The following is an 18,913-nucleotide window of genomic DNA, read 5'->3' as shown; positions in this document are numbered from 1 at the left end:
TGGAATCACTGTTAAAAGGTGTCCCTGGGTGAACTTAGCTGTTTTAAAGTTGTGTTGTGGGTTTTTTTTTTTCTTTCTTTTTTTAATTTGCCATTTAAAAAATGCCAAAAAGCCATAAAAGTCAGGAGTTCAATTTGTGATTAATCACAGCATATCTGACTGTTAGTTGTAGTTTTTTGCAAATGGCCTTTTAAGAGTTATTTTATTGGGCAGTACTGCTCCAGACCAAAGGTCAGGGTCATAATACTCATAATATCTGGTGAGTCATAGATTTGTCCTGGAATCCAATTCTGGGAGACATTTATAGGACATTGCCAGTGTCTGATCCACTGGAAGGTATTACAGCTGGGGAGAAAATGTATTCGCCTGCCCTTTTTCAGGTAGGTTCATTGCATACTGGGAATCAGGGTTATGCTTTTGGGCATTGCAACGTGTTGTCCAATAAAATGCTCTTAAGTTGTAAATTGGTTTCTGTGAGCCTTTGGGAAAGCACCTCATTAATAAGGGAAGGTTTTTTATTATACCAGATATTAATTTTATTATCCTCAATTGTGAACAGGATCTTTTATGATGTTTGTGAGCCCCTTGGTCTTAAATATTTCTTTGCTGGATGAGGCCCCTGTTTCAGTTTGTCTGTCAAGGAGCAGCAGGTCATGGCTGGCACTAGCCCATGCAAAATGCTTCAGAGGCAGTGACAGTCCCTGTAGTAAGCAGATGTGGGATAATGTGATGCTCCCAAAATTCTCAGTCTCAATTCCAAACCTGTCGATTTAAGCCCAGAAACAACCATGGTGGGTTTGCTTAGTTTCCAGCCTGTGTGGCGTCGATTGCTGTTGTACCTCTAGCTCTAGCAGTGGTGGTCCTGTCCCCATCCAGTCGAGGTAACCTGAATCCTTGCACCTTCTAGGCGTGTAGGCAGTTTAACTGGTGTTCTCAGTGGTAGCCAGAGCTACAGCCTTTCTGCATAGTCTGTGTCAAAATGAAATCCTTTGGGGGATCTGTTTTTCCCTGCGAAATTAATCGTCCTGCAGTTCCAGTGAGTAATTGAGGGAGGAGAAGGTGGGGAAGAAGAAGGGAAGAGCTCCGAGTTTTTAGCTCTGTCTTTCTCAGGAATACCTTCTGCGCCTCTCCAGTTTGAGAAGAGCTTGCTGACATAACTGTCCATCTCATTTTTGTACCTTCCCAAATTTTTTATCTGAATAAGACCGAATGCCACCGGTTACTGATGGCACGTGCAAAAATATTTTTCTTTGCGAGTTTTGAATTTACCAATGCTCCTTTTCTTTGGCTGGTCTCTGTGGTGGGTTGGTTTTTTTTCCTCTTATGATAAAGGGGAAAAAAAACCCTCCCGTCTGTGTTTTCTAAGGTTAGAGATCTACTATTTCTATGCACCTATAGTGACCCTTCATATTTCATATTTCAGTCTCAGTTTGTGCAGGTTCCTGTCACTTCTTTGCTGTCCCTGCCCCTCATTCTTCTCTTTGTTGTTTTCTTGACCCCTGCAGTTCTCTAATACCCTGTTCAGAGAGGCTGTCCAGGAGAATAAAGAATGCAAAGAGATCTCACATCCTTTTTCTAAAGGAAATCAAATTCACTAGTATTCAAATGCTTGTTCTCATCCTTAATTGGAGTGTGCTTGGTTCAGCACTGTCTGCAAAAGTGTGTTGAATAGAGAAAGCTGGAGCATATTTTATAAAATTAAGGAGGCTTATAAAATAGGCTGATTCTTCTGTCACTTTTCAAAATTGTCTTCTGTTACGTAGGCAAAAATAATGCCACTTGGAAATCACTATGTTTATTGCATGTCAAATAATCTCTTAGAGGATCAAGTCCTTGGATTCATCTGCAGTTTTCTGAAGCTTTTCTGTAGCATTTTCCTGTTTTCTAGTATATTCTCTCCTGTTAAGAGTGTTTCAGCAGCATAGGAAACTACCACACAGCACTATTAGATATGTCAACTGATTAAGTAAAAAATACCTACCGAGAGTGATAGAAGCTGTTATCTTTAACAGAGCAATTGCATGGTTTTAAAATTGAAATATATTTTAAAGTTGATATGCCTTTTACAGTTAGCTTAACAAGGTACCCAAGCTTTTGAAGTAGAGTTGGTCCTACTAATCATTAATAGGAAAAGAATTATCGAATGTAATCACTGAAGCTATGTAAATGTCAGGGAATATGAATGTCTAGTTAAAGCTTGACAAAACGCTTATAGATGACTATATTGCACAATTCTAGATGAACGAAGTGGATTTCAAGAGAGGAGGCGATGTCGCGGGGCCGTGGGGCAGGGCAGTGGCTGGATGAACGCTTCCCCCCATCGCTGTGCCTGTTCTGCCCTGACGGGAACCCCTCTGTAAGCTGGACTCGAATCCAACCCAGCCTGACGTCATGGAGAATTTTTTTTTTTCTATTTCCTTTTGTGTGGTGATTTTTGTCCTGCAGTTTGCTCCTTTGTCTTGGGAGGAAAGGGGTTGCCATTGTCAACTAGTTGTTTGTTGTTGTGGCATCTCTTTTAACAAGCTCTTCATTTTCTGGTGGTAGCTGGAGGCCTTATCAGTGCTGAAGCAGCTAATGTGTTTGGTATCCTCTACATAGTTTTAGCAAATGAATAATTTTGATACATTTTTATCATACATTTGCAGAGGCACGTACATTTGAAATTAGATATAGTGCCTTTTGTTTTGTTGCATGGGGTGTAGTATTGGTAGAAATATCACAGAGAGAATTTATGGGAGGTTATTGTTTTTGTGGAAATTTTTTGTGTGGCAGGCACTCAAAGTGCAGTATTCTGGTCTTATTTCCCACACTTGTGAAAGATGCATAACATGTAAGCGTCTTTTGGGCCCGTGCACTCGGTCTGTCTCTCAGTCTTGTTTTTATATCTTTATTAATTTATTTGTGTTTAAGGCCAAGTAAGCATTTTGCGTCTGTTCTCAGGGTTTTGCTGTAATTATGGAAAACACTTAAAAGTGAGCATTTCTCTACGTTAGCCAGGAGCCTTAAAGCAGATCACCAGCCTTGGCGCCAGGCGCGGGTGATAGTTCTGTTTGGATGAAGAGACCTTAAATAGTTTTTTCTCTGTGCTTTAAACATAAACAGGATTTTCTCCAGCAGATACGGTGTTCATCTTCCCAGTTTTGTTCTATTTCTCTTTTAAGAGGCATGCCTGAAATACATGGGAAGAAACAAATCCTGGTGTCCTTTACTGTCTGAGTTGCTGGTGTCCTGCTTCTGCTTTTGATGAAGGATCTTATTTTATAGATGGGCAGAAAGACTGCAGAAAATATTTGACACTACCACTTGTCATCCTGTTTTCTCAAGCAGTAGTTATTATAAGGAAAAAAAGAGATTGGATTTTACTGTACCATTAATGTTTTATGCCTTTTGGGTGAGAGAGAGCTGCTCTGTATCTGGAAACAGTTCCTTTGTGAAGCTAGAGAAGTGGTAGTGCTCTGATAAAAGTGGTAATGCTCTGATGATTCTGTGGTGCATTTTGAACTTACTGTGGTTAATTCAGCTCCAACTAATACTCTGTGCAGAAAGGCAGCTATTCCTATGGAGCCGAATAAATTGCTGCCTTCTTGAACGGTATCAATTTTGAATTGTGAGACATGGAAATAACCTTTGCAAATATGAGGAAAGCAGTGCTCTGGTTGAGTGGAGATTAGGCAGAATACTGTCAGTGCATTGAATAGTGTCTCTTTGTGCTTGCATGTGTGAATTGCATTATCAATGATTCTGAGTCTTATTGAAAAAGCTTGAGTATTTGGTGTAAAATCAAGAACAGAACACGCGCAACAAGGATGCTCGCTGAAACACCTGAGTTTACTCTGCATCTCTTCCAAAATTAAGAACTTCTATGTGTCGCTCTTTCTTTCCCGAACTGGGAATGGCAAGAATAATTTAAAACTTTGGTTTGTGTGTGTGTGTTTCAGATTGTGCAGTGAATGTCCATAAGAACTGCAAGAATTTGCTGGCTGAATGCAGCAGCATCAGACCCAAGGTGGGTTTTAAAATCTGTTCTTCTTTTGTAATAACAGTGCTTGACATAGTAAGCTTAATTTAGTGCGAGTGTTTTAATTTACATCAGTACAGAATCTTGCCCTACGTCTTCAAGACGTCAAATAGTTATTAACTTGTCATTATAGCAATTTATGACAATGTATGTAGGGAAAATAAAGCGAAATGTTTTATGGCTGTACTAAAAATTACTTACCGTTGCTTGTGTCTGTCAGAACCGTGACTAACCCTTCTAAGAATGCTCAAACCCATCACTTTTTTTGGGAACATAATTGAATTATATGGTACCTCTCCATTTTATGCCACTGTATTTTAATAGGTTGTGCCATCTCAGAGCTGATGGAAGAGTGTGACAAGTGGAGGGGAATTTGGTTGTAACAGTTGCGTATTATTTATAAGCTGAGCAATGCAGAATAAGCGATTTAATTTTTGAACTGTGATGAACTTTATATCTTGCTAAGCTGTTCATTTTTTATCTGTGTCACCGTGGTGCCTGTGATCGCACGTAAGGTCACAGGTTGGTTTCAGATAGCTGTCTATGTGCCGGCTTTTTGTTCTGCTATTGGTTTTGAAAATCATTTCCTCCTCCTTATAACTAATTATACTTGAGGGAGTTTTAGTTTGTTTTAACCTGCAAGTGTTGATGATTTCAGAGACTGATAGCAGATTAGGGAGTACTATGAGAGGGAAAAAGAGAGAGCAGAACAGCTCAAACCTGGGCAATTAGAGGTTAGAGGAAGTGCTTTCAGCCGTTGGTGATTTAGAGTGTAAGTCTTTTGAGGGCAGAAATGTTCTTGTGGGGGTTTTGATATATACTTTTAAACTTCTCAAGACATTGTGCATTTTCCTTTGAAACCTAAAAATTCACTTGCTCTGATGCTTTAATTTCGACTCTTTACCGTCTCCCAAGCTTTCAGGGTTGAATCAGCCCTTACAAACCACTCCTGAAGAGAGGAAAGAGGGAGTGGTAGCACAAAATGATACGGGGAGTGAAGTCCAGAAATGAGATCCTCAAAGTGAAGCGAGACTCCCAAAAAGCCATTCGTTACAGGCTGTATTACTTAATTTCTTTGCATCTTAGATAAATTGTATCTCAGTCAATTGTACTATCCTAGTGTTGTAAGAACGAGAAAGTTGTACGAGTTACCAAAGATGCAGTTTTAAATGGGCAGTCTAACTTTTGGTTGAAACTGGCTGGGTTAGTTTAGTTAGTATTGCTGTAAACTAAACAGCAACAAAGTGTAGGTGAAGACTGTCTACATAAAGGGTTTGCTTTCATTTATTAAATCACTTATGATCATAGCTTTAATTCAGCTGTAACTTCATTTTTGTTTCTATTTCAGTCTGGTTTATACTTGATGGGATTTTTATACAAAGTGTTGATGTCTATATGCCATTCTTCTGGAATGTGAGAAAATGGAAACTGTTACTGTGTCAAATCTTTTATACTTTCGATATACAACTTCACGTACAGTTAGTCCTATATGATAGGAAAAATATGATTCATTTTAGACTGGAAGTTTGGTCTGTATGTGTAAGAATATTGTATTTTTTCCTATAGCAGAAAGATTTGCAGCACAGACCTTCTGGATCTCCACAAAGTTCGCCCCAGTGCATTTCCCCAGGTTTGTACTAAAGAATGATTTCTGTGCTCAAGGCTTATCTGTTCGATTGTATTTTTTTCTTTAATATGTTTTAAAGGCTATACACAGTGTGTTATTGAAGTATAGAAAAGGTCTCTTTTAATAAGATGGCTTCATTTTTTTTTCTATTGGGAATGGCTTAGAGGCTCCTAGCAATCTCCTGTGTGTTTTTATCTTTTTATCTTTTTATTTTTCTTTATACCTTCTTGCTGTGTAACCTCAAAATATCATGGTGAAAGGGGATCAATAAGCTAGTTTTTCATTGATTGTCTATTCTCTGGCCTCTGAAAAGACTAGAACTGTGAACTTTGTTTTACATCAGATTTTCATAATTGTCTATTTAAAACTTGCCTGCAGCTAGTGGTTGCTAGAAATCTCTAAGACAAGCTAGCACTAATGGTCTGAACATAAATCTTTGTTGAAACAAAGTGGGAAAAGGGATCTGGGAGGGAAAAACAAGAAGAAAGAACAGCTCTCTTGCAGCATAGGCTTTGAAATAGCTTTTTGCTACTGGAAAAGACCATTGCAGCCACAGGGGTATGATTTAAATGGCATTTTAATTTGTAGACGTTACAAGGTCTGCATTAACAGAACTGGCGGCTTGGCTCTCCGATGACTGACCATGACTAGAGCAGAATTATTTTCTGCCTTGCACTCGGTCCGTTTGGTTGCTTTGCTGGTTGTAAGAAACACAGTTGCCATAAATGTCCGAGCACTACTGTGTGTGTTTCATGTGGTTTTGTTAGGGATCATTTGACTTGCATTGCAAGGTGTACTTCTTTATGAAACGATTCTTACCAAGAGGTAGCGCAAAGGGAATAATTGTTATAAGAAGATGAGTGGCTGTTGCATTACCAAGAATGGTTTTGTGCATTTAGGGGAAAGTGCAGAGGCTAAAATAGGAAACAATAAGGAATAATGAAAATAGGAAAAGTTGGCTGTAGGGCTTGTCGTTGAAACAGCTCTGTGGTATACAGTCTGGTCTGGTGTGATAGGTGAACAACGATCGATACGGACTCTCAGCAGTGTGCAGACAGTGCTAATTGAACTCAGAAAATGGCTTTTTGTTGGTGCAGACTCTGCTAGGCAGCCAGTACTTATTTTCCATAGTCAAAAGGAGAAGGTGGAAGTTAAAGGAACAGCTAATAGCATGGGCATTGTGTGTCTTTACCCACAGTATAACACTGCAGACTGCAGTGCCCAGCAAAAAAAGCCGAAGGTATTGTATCAACATAAAAGAGAAATACATTTTAAGAAAGGTACAAACCGTGGTGGCTGTGTCCCCCCATCCCTCCCCACATGTCTTGCCTCTCGAGATTTTTAGATTTGGCCTACCGTTGTGAGACAGAACTTGATGTTCTTGACTTGTGGAGCACAGAAGGAGAACTTGATGGCTGATGATTTCAATAGTTCCCCAAATGGAAACGGGAGGGTGTTTATTATCAAGCCTTTGTTTAAGAAATCCACCTTTACAAATCTTGCTAATATCTACTTAGTCTCCTCTTTCGGGACAACGGGCTTGGAGCTCATCACTTGGAGATGATGGAAAAGGACTCGGTTTACCCAGTTTGCCGTAGACTGAGAATGCGCTGTGTGTGTAGCCAAGAGATTTCAAACCCAAACAGTTATTGGGAAAGGTATTTCCAGCAGGAAAAGATACAGTGATATAATTTCTATTAAATGCCATTGATGAAACTTCCCCTGCAGCCCTAATACGATTCTAGTCAACTGTTTCAAGGAAGATGAAATGAGAGACAAGCAGATGTAGAGTATGGGATATCAAAAAATGTGGAAAAACCTGTTATATGAGAAGAAACATGAATACCTTGATCTAGCTATGTCTTGTTGAGCAAGGCAGAAGTGGAGGGAGAGAGGATCGTTAGTGGAGGTACACCCAGGAGCACAGACTAAGAAAGGGGAACTTTTGGGGATGGCTAGACACCAGTGTTTTTACAAGAAAAACTGTAAATTGGCGATGTATAAACCTTGGCTGGAAACTGGAGACCCTCTTGAACTGCGGCAACAGCGTGGTCCTGAAGCAGCCTCCCAGACACAGGACTGGCCGAGGAGTTCGGTCCGGGTGTGAGACGAAGCTTCCTTGCAATGGCAGAGTCCCGGGTTCAAGGATCCATGAGATCTCTTCCACTCCCATGTCCTTAAAAGCACTTTGAAAAAAGGGCAGCTGCAGACCTTGTCAGTGATAAGTTTTAAAGATTGTCTGGCTGATTCTTCATCTTTGACTACCCTGAAGTTCCTTTTTTAAAAGGATGTATTTTGTCTCCTGTTCCTTATCATTCATTACAGACATTAGTGCTAAATAATTGTATCTATTTTTTATAAATCTATTACAGGCTTCCATGTATTGTGTAATAGTGATTAAAGTTTTAAATATCTTTCCAGTTCACAGTCTGTCTAGATTTAAAAAGCATTAAAAAGCTGCAGTATTAAAATTAAATTTAGCTCTGGTATCTATTACATTCAGTGCGTGTGCATGCAGATATAAATCATTGTGTAGCAATAAGCATTGCAAAGAACTTGTGGTTTTTATGAGATCTCAGATTTTTCTTGTTTGCCATGAAATGTTCTGTGCCCTTATACGGTAGGGTGTGAATAATTGTGTGTAGGTTCTGGTGTTTTACTAAAGGAGAAGATACTTTGCAATTTCCACACTAAATGGGCACAGTAGGGACCAATTTCCTGCACTTCAGACCTGCTGATTTAGCCAATACAGTAAGTTAAGTGGCAGCTTTACATTTCTAGAAGGATCACAGGTAGTATAAAAACAGTGCATCTCTGGGGCCACTTTACTGTGCCAAGTCTGAGGGCAGCCAGTAGTGAGCATGGGGAATACAAATTCAAAAAGCAGCGGCAGAAGCAATACAATTCCAGCTCATCCTGAGCTGTCTTTTTGTGGTTCCTTTTCAAGAAAATGGAATGAGAATGTTTTTTTGGACAATGAGCTCTTGACATCCAAGATCCTGTCTGTTCTCCGTCCGCATTCAGAGAGAGGTTTGAGAGCAGGCGATCTGCAGTGTACGCCTCATTTTCTGAGTACCAATTCAATTTTTGCCTCTCTAGCTGCTTCTTTGAAGGAGCAGCCCCGAAGTCTTCTCCTGGGACCGGATGGCACCCCAGTACTATCACGGAATCTCGGTATGACTATCGCCCAAAGAGGAAATTCTCAGTCTTCATTGAATACTGCTGGAGCTGTTAATAAATTTGGGTAAGTAAACTGCTTCTCTTCTAATTCACTAGCTTCTGCTGCTGCCCCCCCCCCCCAATGTGAAAAGAAAAACAATTACAGAACTAAAGCAAGAACTCACGTTGGCTTTCAAGCTCAAAAGACATTTATTGAGCTTTTAATGCTGAAATTCATTTCCCTGAACAGAAAGCTTTTTTTTTTGTTTAAATCACCTTGTTTTTAGTCCCCCTGTTCTATGTCACAAAAGATATCATATAAAATAGGGCAGTATTTGAGTATCTCTGTCTAGATTATGGTTTTCATGGGTGTATTTGTCTTCAGACTTGTTGAAATTCAGTAATCTCTCCTGAGTTCAGTTATTCTAGGTTGTGCTAGTTCTGACTAGTGTAGGAGACAGCAGTGTTTTAAATTGCAGGATACCTTGAATAAAATAGGAGATGAATTCCAAGCTATCTGCTGTTTCAAGGAGTTGTTTACTTTTTTATGTGCCACAGTTACACTCCCTTCTCAGTGAAAGTGCCCTTTGTACTCTGAACTGGCTGTGGCTTGTCACCAGGTGATGTCTTTTAAAATGTCATACCAGAAGTTACATATGTGTTCATGCTGCTCTAATTAAAACTAATATTTCAGTGATGGAGTTGCTAAATCGATTTGACTGTTTAAAGTTGGAGTGCAACAACAGCTTTTATATTTTTATTTAATTGCACTATAGGAAAGATACTTGTTAAAGTAGTTGGATTTTTTGTTTTTGTTTTGTCAAGCAACTTAACAAAATGTTAATGTTCTGTTTTGGTCCTTTGGTCTAATTTCTTTGGACATTTAGACTAATTTCGGGAGACATGGATGAAGGGGATTCAGGCTTTATAAAATTTAAGCAGACTTCAGATGATGTTGTCTCACTTGCACCTTCAACAGCAGACTCCATTTTTCTGGAAGGTATGGAATTTCTGTGCTTTTCAGGATTTTTATGCAACTTCTTACACAGTCTTAAAGCAGCACTGAGATGTTTTTACTCTTCTTGTTGTTGTTGTTAATGATGGTAATGAGGGATATGGTGGGAAACGATTTAATAATAATTGAAACTGAATGTGCTTTTGGTCTAGATACATATTCTGTATCCCTCCGGAGTGAAACAGAAACAGATGCTCATGAGTTTGAGGCAGAGTCTTGGAGTGTTGCAGTGGAACAGTCTTATGCAAAAAGACAAAAGAAAGATGTTATAAAAAGGCAAGATGTCATTTATGGTAAGCCTATTTGTTATTCTTATAACTTTTTCTATTTCATAGTGCCACTGTTTTGAAACAAAGCAGAAATCATTTTTATTGGCTCCCATTTTGACTTGTGCTTGAAAACTAAAATTGAGTGAAGATTTTCAAGTCTGTTGCCTGTCTTAGTGTGCATAAGTCCTCCTATTAATCATTTTAAGCAACCCATAGTTGCCTGTGTAAGCAGCAAAGCCCAGCTATACAATTAGGGAATAGCTCAGCTGCAACTGGGAGATGTTGTTAAATAAGTAGGGTTGGTCACTATTTGGTTGGGAGATTAAACAGGACAAATTTAGGACCTTCACATCAGTGAATCCAAGACTGTGGTGAAGAAGAAGGTGGTGCAAAAGATGGTGGCTTTTGGAGCCTGCTCTTTTGTATCTTCGCTAGTCACTGCACAGCATATAAACGACTTGTGATTTTTTTTTAATTTTTTTTATTTCCCCTTGCCCAGAACTAATGCAGACTGAAATGCACCATGTGAGGACACTGAAAATAATGCTGAAGGTGTACTCCAAAGCCATGAGAGAGGAACTGCAGTTCCCAAATGCAGTCATCAACAAGCTCTTCCCCTGTGTGGATGAGCTGCTGGAGATGCACGGGCAATTTCTGCTCCAGTTAAAGGAGCGACGAAAGGAATCCTTGGAAGAAGGCAGTGACCGAAATTATATAATCCAGAACATTGGAGACCTCTTGGTAAAACAGGTGTGAATTAAATTCTACCAATGTTGTTGACACTATTAAATTTCTAAAAAGCTAACTGTAAGGTTAAAGTTATGTTATGTAAAGATTGATTTGATACTGGGTTTAAGAATGTCTTCCCAGTGTAATGTGTGAGCGTGACTCCCAGGAACATACCTGGTCACAGAAAATACAAAATGTTCATTAAATGTTCTTTGGGCATGTGCGTATGCATGCTGTGGGATGTGCAGCTGCAGATGGTTTGGTTCTATTTTTCATCTGTTCCAGAAGTAAAGTAACATATTCCTGGTGTCCATCGCAAACATGGCTCTCCTGCATTTAATGCCGAGCTTCTTGGTTCTGACCTTTTAAAAATGCAGTAAAAATCCTGTAAACTCATTACAGCTTTAGCACCCATTCTGGTACGGAGTGGATGCAACAAGTTCTTTCAAATATCGTGACCGTTTTTTGCCCTTCACCTTTTCCAGTCCTCAGTCTTTTTAAGTGCAGAGGCCCAGAAATCCTTTTTTAAATTCTCATAATGACAACCATCATTTAATATTTGGTCATCTTGTGGTATTCCAAGCTCTCAGATGTCACACTGCATAAACCTCTTGTTTCTGGTACAGAAGAAAGTGAAATATTGAAGAAATGTCTAAGAAATCAGTTACCATAAAACCATGTTAAACCTGGGTCTTGCATTGGAGGTAGGTTTACTCTTAATGATTCGTGTCTTTCATTCTTATATTTCCAATTAGTTTTCAGGTGAAAACGGGGAGAGAATGAAAGAAAAATATGGTGTGTTCTGTTGTGGACACAAGGAAGCTGTTAGTCACTATAAAGACCTGCTCCAAAGCAATAAGAAGTTCCAAAACTTAATAAAGGTAAACAGCAACCAGAATTCTCCCATTCTGACTGTGCAAAATATACTTGACCGCTTTACGTTTTATTTTGTACTTGAAGATCTCTTAAATTTGAGCGAGCAGTGTTAGAAGCATATTCTCATTATTTGACGGGTTGTTAGATTCTTGTGTTTTAGATCTTTTGAGCTGTTTGGACACAAAGCCACAACTAGGTGTTAAATTTGAGGTGGGCTCTTGAGAGCACATAGGACTGGGGAGCAGAGTATTTGTTCTGTTCATGGCTCTATCACTGACTGCCCTGCTGTGTGGCCATCTTTGTAAATTGGCTTGATGATAATAAATTAAATCAATGATAAATGCTGCCGATGAACTACTATAGAAAAAGCAGGTACTCTTAGTCAAGCGTTGCCCACTGCATCTTTCCAAAACCAGAAGATTGGCTCCAGGGTGGTTTGTTCATCTGCTGTATGCTGTAACGTGCAATTAATAGGAAGGGCTGAAGAGACATGGCCAAAGTGGAAGCCTGTAACCTGAATCTCAGATGGCATTGCAGAGTCCTCAGTATTCTCATTTTCCAGTCATCAGTAAGTGATTCTGTGTGAACTTTCCAGCACAGCTCTATACTTATAGACCTTCTTAACCAGGTGTCTTTAAAAGCGAGAACCCTTCGCTTTCAAAGTGACCAGAGTTGTAAAATATATAGCCTCAGTCCTTGTAAAGAAAGCTCTTGGTACTGTATTCTGCTGTCAGGATTGTTCTGTACCTGGAGTCAGACTAACTAGCAGGATTCTGATGCTTTGCAGTTTTCCCTTTCTAAACAGAAATGTGTTTCTGTAGATCAGCCTACTGGTGAACATACAGTGGTAAAATAAACACTTTAGTTTATTCGTTGTTGACCTAATGTGGCTGTTAGGTGGTTGGGTCTGGTTTTAAAAATATAGTACTTTTCTATGTATTTAAGGACTGATCCTATTATAAAAGGCAATCAGTTAGCTATTAGGCAGTCAAACAGTTCAGATTTGGAACTTCCTCTGCTTGGCTCCAGGTTTAGTTAACAGTAGTTGAAAATAATACCTAAAATATTTTCCAGTAATAAAAGCAGGTTTTTTTATGTTATCAGGAGTTTTGCTTTAGTAAAAGAGTGCAGCTCATTTTGTGGTGCTATGCCTAATTGCACAAAAATATTTTGATACAGAAAATGTGTGAATGGCGAGGCGAGGGAGGTAGAAGAGCAACATATACAATGGGTGTGATGAGTCTGTCTTGTTTTCTAGAAAATCGGCAACTGTTCCATTGTGAGGAGACTTGGTGTTCAGGAGTGTATCCTTCTAGTTACACAGCGCATCACCAAATATCCAGTCTTGGTGGAACGGATTATTCAGAATACAGAAGGTAGGTCGTTTAATCTTTCCTAGAAGCCTCACAGTTGTCTGCTGATCCTTTTTCTCCCGTGTTTTGCATGCTCTTTCCTCAGACAAGGAGGGACAGGCTGGCCTTTATATCTGCTTTCTCCCTTCTTCCTTAGCTGAAGATGCTGTTGTAGATGCAGATCCAGATCAGTCTCACCTCATCAGAGGGTCAAGAGCAGCGTTCAGTTTCAAGTCTGCAACCACAAAACCATAGTAGTTAAGCCTGTCAGTTCATTAGAGATTTAGAGCTTTAGGGTATTTTATATTATTTTTAAAATTAAGCCCATTGGAAATACCGTTAGATGTTCTGTGTAGAACCTTCATGTCAAAATATGTTTGGGTGGCTCATGTCTTGCATTCCAGAGTTGAAAATGTGACTGACTGCTACTCTTTTCTCTTAGCTGGAACTAGAGATTATGAAGAGCTGACCCAGGCCCTTAGTTTAATTAAGGACACCATCACTCATGTAGATGCCATGGTAAATGAGTGCGAGAAGGGGCAGCGCCTTAAAGAGATTATGCATAAAATGGAGCTAAAGTCATCTGTGAAATGCAAGAATGGGCTTTTCTTCCGGAAGGATGACGTGGGACAGAGGCGGCTTCTACTGGATGGGATGCTGTACTGGAAAGCTGCGTCAGGGCGACTCAAAGGTAGAGGACCAGGAAGGGGAAAAGTACAACTAGGAAACAAGATTATTTTTTAATTTTTTTTAATTTTTTTTTTTTAGTAACTGTTTATTACTGATCGATTGAGTATAAAATAAGACGACAATAACCTGCTTGTTTAATAGGATATTGGAGGAAATAGCACTTGTTCTATTTTTGGCTTGTCCAATAAGCATCTCTGTAATGGTGCATGATAAGTTCCTTATGCTGTTTGCTTATTATCTGTCTGATCTGCTTTCCAATTCAAGAGGGAGGTCTTTAGGTAGACGACAAAGCTTTGAGTCATACTGACTTAGTCTCCTGTGGAAAGGCATTATCTTGTGCGAGCTCTGGTTCACACTTTGAAAAATTGTGTCGTGTCAACCCCATGACACCTTGATTCTGCATAATGTCTGTTTTGCCAGAAAATCAAAACGGTGTCCATCAGTGAATATTTTAACAGCTTCATTGCTCAAGTGTTCAAGGAGAAGCTTCAATGGCAGATAAAATGCAGCCAAGAGTAGGCGGTGCCATGAGCGTCTGCAGTTCCAGAAGAATCTGCTGTTGAGGGAGACATCTTCCCTCATGAGTGTTTGAGTCAACGTGTAGGATGCCGACGTAGGTGTTTCCAAGCTTTAAATCAGCTCTGTTTGTATTGTGCTGGTTCTCCATGACTGCAAGCTGTCTGTGGACAACCCAAGTGGAAGGCAGTAGCAGACCCAATATTGCAGATGTTGGCGTGCTATTCCCTGACCCACAGGAAACTGAAGTCAAGTGATTTTTGAGTCTGGACCAGTCTTTCTGCTTTAAAATCTGTTTTCATTTGTTTTTTTTTTTCTCTTTTTCTTCTCTGTTGTTACTGTAGATATTCTGGCAGTCCTGTTAACCGATGTACTGTTGCTCTTACAAGAAAAGGACCAAAAATATACATTTGCATCAGTGGTAGGTATTCTTCTCCTTATTTAATACGTTCACTTAGAGTATTTATGAAAGTGACAGTAACTACAGAAGAAATGCAGTTAGAGATGTTAGATACTTATTATGGTAGGTTCAGAAGGAAAATTAAGTTAATAAACCAGCCTGCTATTATAGAATCACTTTTTCTGTAGCAGTTCTGGTACTTGTTGAATCCCTCCCACTGTCTCTTAGTGCAAAATTGGATTCTCTTGCATCAGCTGGTTTTGGCTGCCACATCTCCTGTGGTTTTCTGATGCCCTGAGTGTGTTCTGAGGCTCACTGCTTCTCCTTTTCTTGTGCTGTGACTTTCCCTTTCACTGAACTTCGTTAGGCTGCTATTTTATACAAGCCATATACATTAAACATGCTATAGAACTGTACTTTGAGAGGCACTTGCAAATAAGGTCTGCTTCTGTTTGTTCATGTGAAGAGAGAGAATCTTCCATTTTGGTTAGGGACGTGGTAGCCATGGTCATAGTAGTCTAAGGTTTACTGGGAGCAGAGAACTTTCCTGAAGTAGATGTAATAAGCACTAAATGCAGATGTAATTACTGCAGCACTCTCGAACACTCAGTGGATTTGCTTGCTTTTCTAGGGCATTTCCACAGGTATTCTCAGAGCAGCTAATTGTGTACATTTTGTCCTGATCTAGTTCAGTTATGGCTGTAATAGAACCAGTAACAGAGAAACTATTTTATGTAATTGATTTCTTGGATGTATTTTTTCCCAAGACATTAACATTAGAGCTGAATTCTAATGGCAGAAGCTATTTTGGTGACCTCAGGGCTGTAAAAGCAACTGCTTTTAGCCACCTTCTAATGCACAGAACGGGGATACTTTCACAAATCAGGATGGCTGGAAGTTGTTTCCTCTTGAACAGCATTTGGTGAATCTTTGAACAGTAGTTCATTTTATGACATGGACTCCGATAGAGAATTCTCCCCTGGTTTCCAAAACGCATCTGAGCTATGAGCAGAAGAGCAAGTTCATAGAGGGGAGGAACATGCTGTTAATGTACAGTGTCTCGCCTGTTGTGGCAGTTTTCCATATGACTGCCGTTGCTTTGAGATGTGTGAGTGGCTTCCATCAAGGCTAAAACATTGTTCCCAAGAAATAAGAGCGTGCATACGTGTTCTTAGTCAGTATAGCTGTGCCACTGCAAGTCAGGCCCTGGTTTATATGTCCCCTGGTAACTTTTCTTTTCTGTGAGCACATATCACGCAGTTGCTTATGACCGTCCCCAGAAGCTGATCTCTGCTACGTGGTGGGTTTTTTTTCCCCTCCAGTAACAAGTTCTACAGTTACAGACTGATGAATTTTTTGCATCTTTGTATGTATACAGTTCATTTGAAGTTTAGATACCACTTTGCCATAGATAAATCAAGCAAGTGAGAGGAGCAAATAGATCTGCTCAGTGATTCTGTTTTTCCAGTGACCTCTGTTCATGGCTTGAATTGCAGTGCAGCTGCTCAGAGAAGTTGGCAAAACGTAGTGTTCCTGATGTCCGTGTCACAGTTCCATTTTCCCGTCGCCACTCTAGGTTATGCTGTGAAGGTTCAGCACTTACAAAGAGCTGTTTTCTTCTGGGGAGGATCTGTCTAGGCTATGTATATTGGACCTGTGCTGTGTAAAGCATAGATAGGTTTTTAGTAACTAATATCCCTCCTGTAAATTTGTTTTCATTGCAAAGACTGACAGCTAATCCAGTTAATCCTTAGTTATACAATACACTATCTGTCACCTTGTTGTATTATTCACAGGGCCTGATGGCACGCTGTAACACCTCTGTGCTATGTTTTTATTTCTTTTGTAGCTAACTTGCCAATTTAGAACTTCTGACACTTCCTTTTGTTCTCTTCTTCCACTTCACATGTGTCATTAAGGTTTTTGTTTTCTTTTTCAAATTTTGTTTTTGCCTCTTTTTGAGCAAAATCTTTGAACCTGTTCTTGACTTCTGGGACCCAGTGGGAATCCTCAGGTGTTTAAATTGATACATGCTTTACTGTGCAGTCAGGTACCAAGACTTCTTGGTTTTGAAATGTACATTCTTCATTCCATGTTTTGATCTATGGTTGGTGAGTAAAAAATGACGATGTCAAAAGTGTCACGTGAAGAGGCGATAGCAATGAAGTTATAGTGTTGCGATGTTATGGCTCATGGTGGCCCTGTATAAGCAGCAAGACGGGGAGCTAGGAAGCACAAACCCTAAAGAACATATATAACGTAGTGCAATAAATTATATTTTATTTTACAGGACTCTAAACCACCAGTTATCTCATTGCAAAAGTTGATTGTAAGAGAGGTAGCTAATGAGGAAAAGGCAATGTTCTTAATTAGCGCTTCCTTAGAAGGACCAGAAATGTATGAAATTCACACAGGCTCGAAAGAGGAGAGGAATTCCTGGATGGCACACATCCGCAGAGCCGTAGAAAGGTAAATTACGAGAGAAAGCCGGAGGGCTTGATTTCTTGCTCATCAGTCTTCTCTTCGCAGGACTCGGGTGTAAATTTATCATAAAAATACATTTGACTATCCCTAAACTTTCTCTGTAAGACTGAAGCATGCAATTCCGTTTGTGTTCGTTGGGTAGAAGCCATTCATAATGATGCAATAAAAACCAGCCGCAGACTTTATTCTGCTTTTTTTAAAAAACAAACAAAAAATTTGGTTCACTGATGTCAAATGCAACAGGGCTTTGGATAAGGGAGGAAGACTGACACACAAGATAAACCACATCCTAGGCAAAAGCTTCAGGTTGAATCCTGAGGTGGTTTTAAGTTATCTAATGTGCAAATCAAACTTATATCTGTCTCCCCCTTTGTACAGCTGTCCTGATGAAGAAGGAGGAATATTTAATGAACCTGAAACAGAGAGGAGGCTGGCTGAGGCAAGAGCCGCTAAGTTAAAAGATTTTCAAGGTAATGACTTAGTTACGTATTCCACGAACTCCTTCGCAGCATCATTTGTGATTTTTGACTGTCTTATTCTATCATCACATGATGTGATCAAGTTTCTCCTTCATAAGGCTTTCAAGGTATTGCAAGATTATATAGAAATAGTTAAGTTAAATAAGTCTAAGAAGCTTTGTATGCTCCATGAGTTTTCCCCTTAACTGTTAATTATATCTCTGCGTTTGATGCGATGACCATAAAATGAATAATAATCTTCCAAATTGAACATCGTACTCTGACAGTGATGAGGAAGGCAGAACTGAGTTTGTTTCTTCCTTTAGAGCGTTTGAACATGAAAGATGACCTGATTATGCAAAGTCTAACTGAGAAGCAACAGATTTATCTAGAAATGTCGGAAATGAATGGGTTCGAAGACCATTCCCAAGGCTCCCGATCTAGGCTACTTCTTCGGGGGGATATCTCAGAAAATCTGCAAGGAGAGGCTATTTTGAAGACCGCAGTGACAGAAGGTAAATGCAATGTGGGACTGTATATGCATTCTCTCAGACGCAGGGGTGGGGATGAGCATGTAGGATCTAAATACAGATCCTGAAAATCATCCTGTAATAACATAATACTTTTATGTAACACTGTTCAGACTTCCCTATTCTCAGAATCAATCTGCAAGACAGGTAAAGTGCACCTGTGTTTTTAGGCAGAGGACCTTCTCACAGCTTGGATTTTTTTATTTTTAAGGATCAGGTCTTAGGATGAGTGTATTCAGATGGGTAACCGAGTGCTCTAATAATACACCAGTCCTGAAATATAATATTATATGAGGGTTATAGATTAAAATAGCCTATCTAAAGATAGTATATTTAGAAAGAAAATAAGCACAAAAATAACTTTTTTATTTTGGAAAAAAACCACCAAACAAACAAAACCACTTAAGGCTTGATAATCAAACTTGCAATCAAGGAAGAGGTCATCTTTATATGTGCAATACAAAGAGCCTGTCATAAAGAGCTAGTCATGAAGGAAAATTCATCTGTCCTGATGGAAATGTTTCAAACTGCCTGATCTTTTAATGTATTCGATGGTTGACGTTTTTTTTTTTAACTTGTTAGCATGACACACTTGTCTCGCTGCGTAGACATGGCTGTTTACATGACATGTTCTCCTGTTTCCTAGCTGAAAATCTCCAGAACCTTATCTTCACTCACTTGGGCAATGGATCCTGTCAGCCTGAAGATGGCTCTGGGTCGGGACTCCCCAGGAGGGCAGAGACCTTTGGAGGATATGACAGTAGTCCCTCAATTTCAAATAAAAGTAAGA

General features: G+C 39.5%; 1 protein-coding gene across 5 annotated transcripts in view; it reads left to right on the top strand.

Annotated features, from left to right (window-relative positions):
• The window catches only part of ARHGEF18 (Rho/Rac guanine nucleotide exchange factor 18), a 52,147-nt gene that overhangs the window by 21,720 nt on the left and 11,514 nt on the right, over positions 1-18,913 (top strand). For 3 of the 5 annotated variants that reach the window (XM_087769371.1, XM_087769369.1, XM_087769372.1), the window contains 14 exons: positions 3,939-4,006; positions 5,585-5,648; positions 8,745-8,889; positions 9,692-9,804; positions 9,972-10,112; positions 10,588-10,838; positions 11,573-11,698; positions 12,952-13,069; positions 13,488-13,736; positions 14,596-14,672; positions 16,942-17,120; positions 17,514-17,605; positions 17,920-18,108; positions 18,770-18,907. In XM_087769371.1, the coding sequence (XP_087625497.1) occupies positions 3,939-4,006; positions 5,585-5,648; positions 8,745-8,889; positions 9,692-9,804; positions 9,972-10,112; positions 10,588-10,838; positions 11,573-11,698; positions 12,952-13,069; positions 13,488-13,736; positions 14,596-14,672; positions 16,942-17,120; positions 17,514-17,605; positions 17,920-18,108; positions 18,770-18,907 (1,950 nt within the window). The remainder of the gene's footprint in view (positions 1-3,938; positions 4,007-5,584; positions 5,649-8,744; positions 8,890-9,691; positions 9,805-9,971; positions 10,113-10,587; positions 10,839-11,572; positions 11,699-12,951; positions 13,070-13,487; positions 13,737-14,595; positions 14,673-16,941; positions 17,121-17,513; positions 17,606-17,919; positions 18,109-18,769; positions 18,908-18,913) is intronic. The other 2 variants (XM_087769370.1, XM_087769373.1) reach the window with 1 other exon arrangement.

Source organism: Nipponia nippon, unplaced genomic scaffold (assembly GCF_047370975.1).
Source record: "Nipponia nippon isolate SJK-2023a ecotype South Korea unplaced genomic scaffold, ASM4737097v1 scaffold_31, whole genome shotgun sequence".
Classification (NCBI taxonomy): Eukaryota; Metazoa; Chordata; class Aves; order Pelecaniformes; family Threskiornithidae; genus Nipponia; species Nipponia nippon.
The sequence above is the reverse complement of the archived record's forward strand: the minus strand, read 5'-3'. Positions and strand labels throughout refer to the sequence as shown.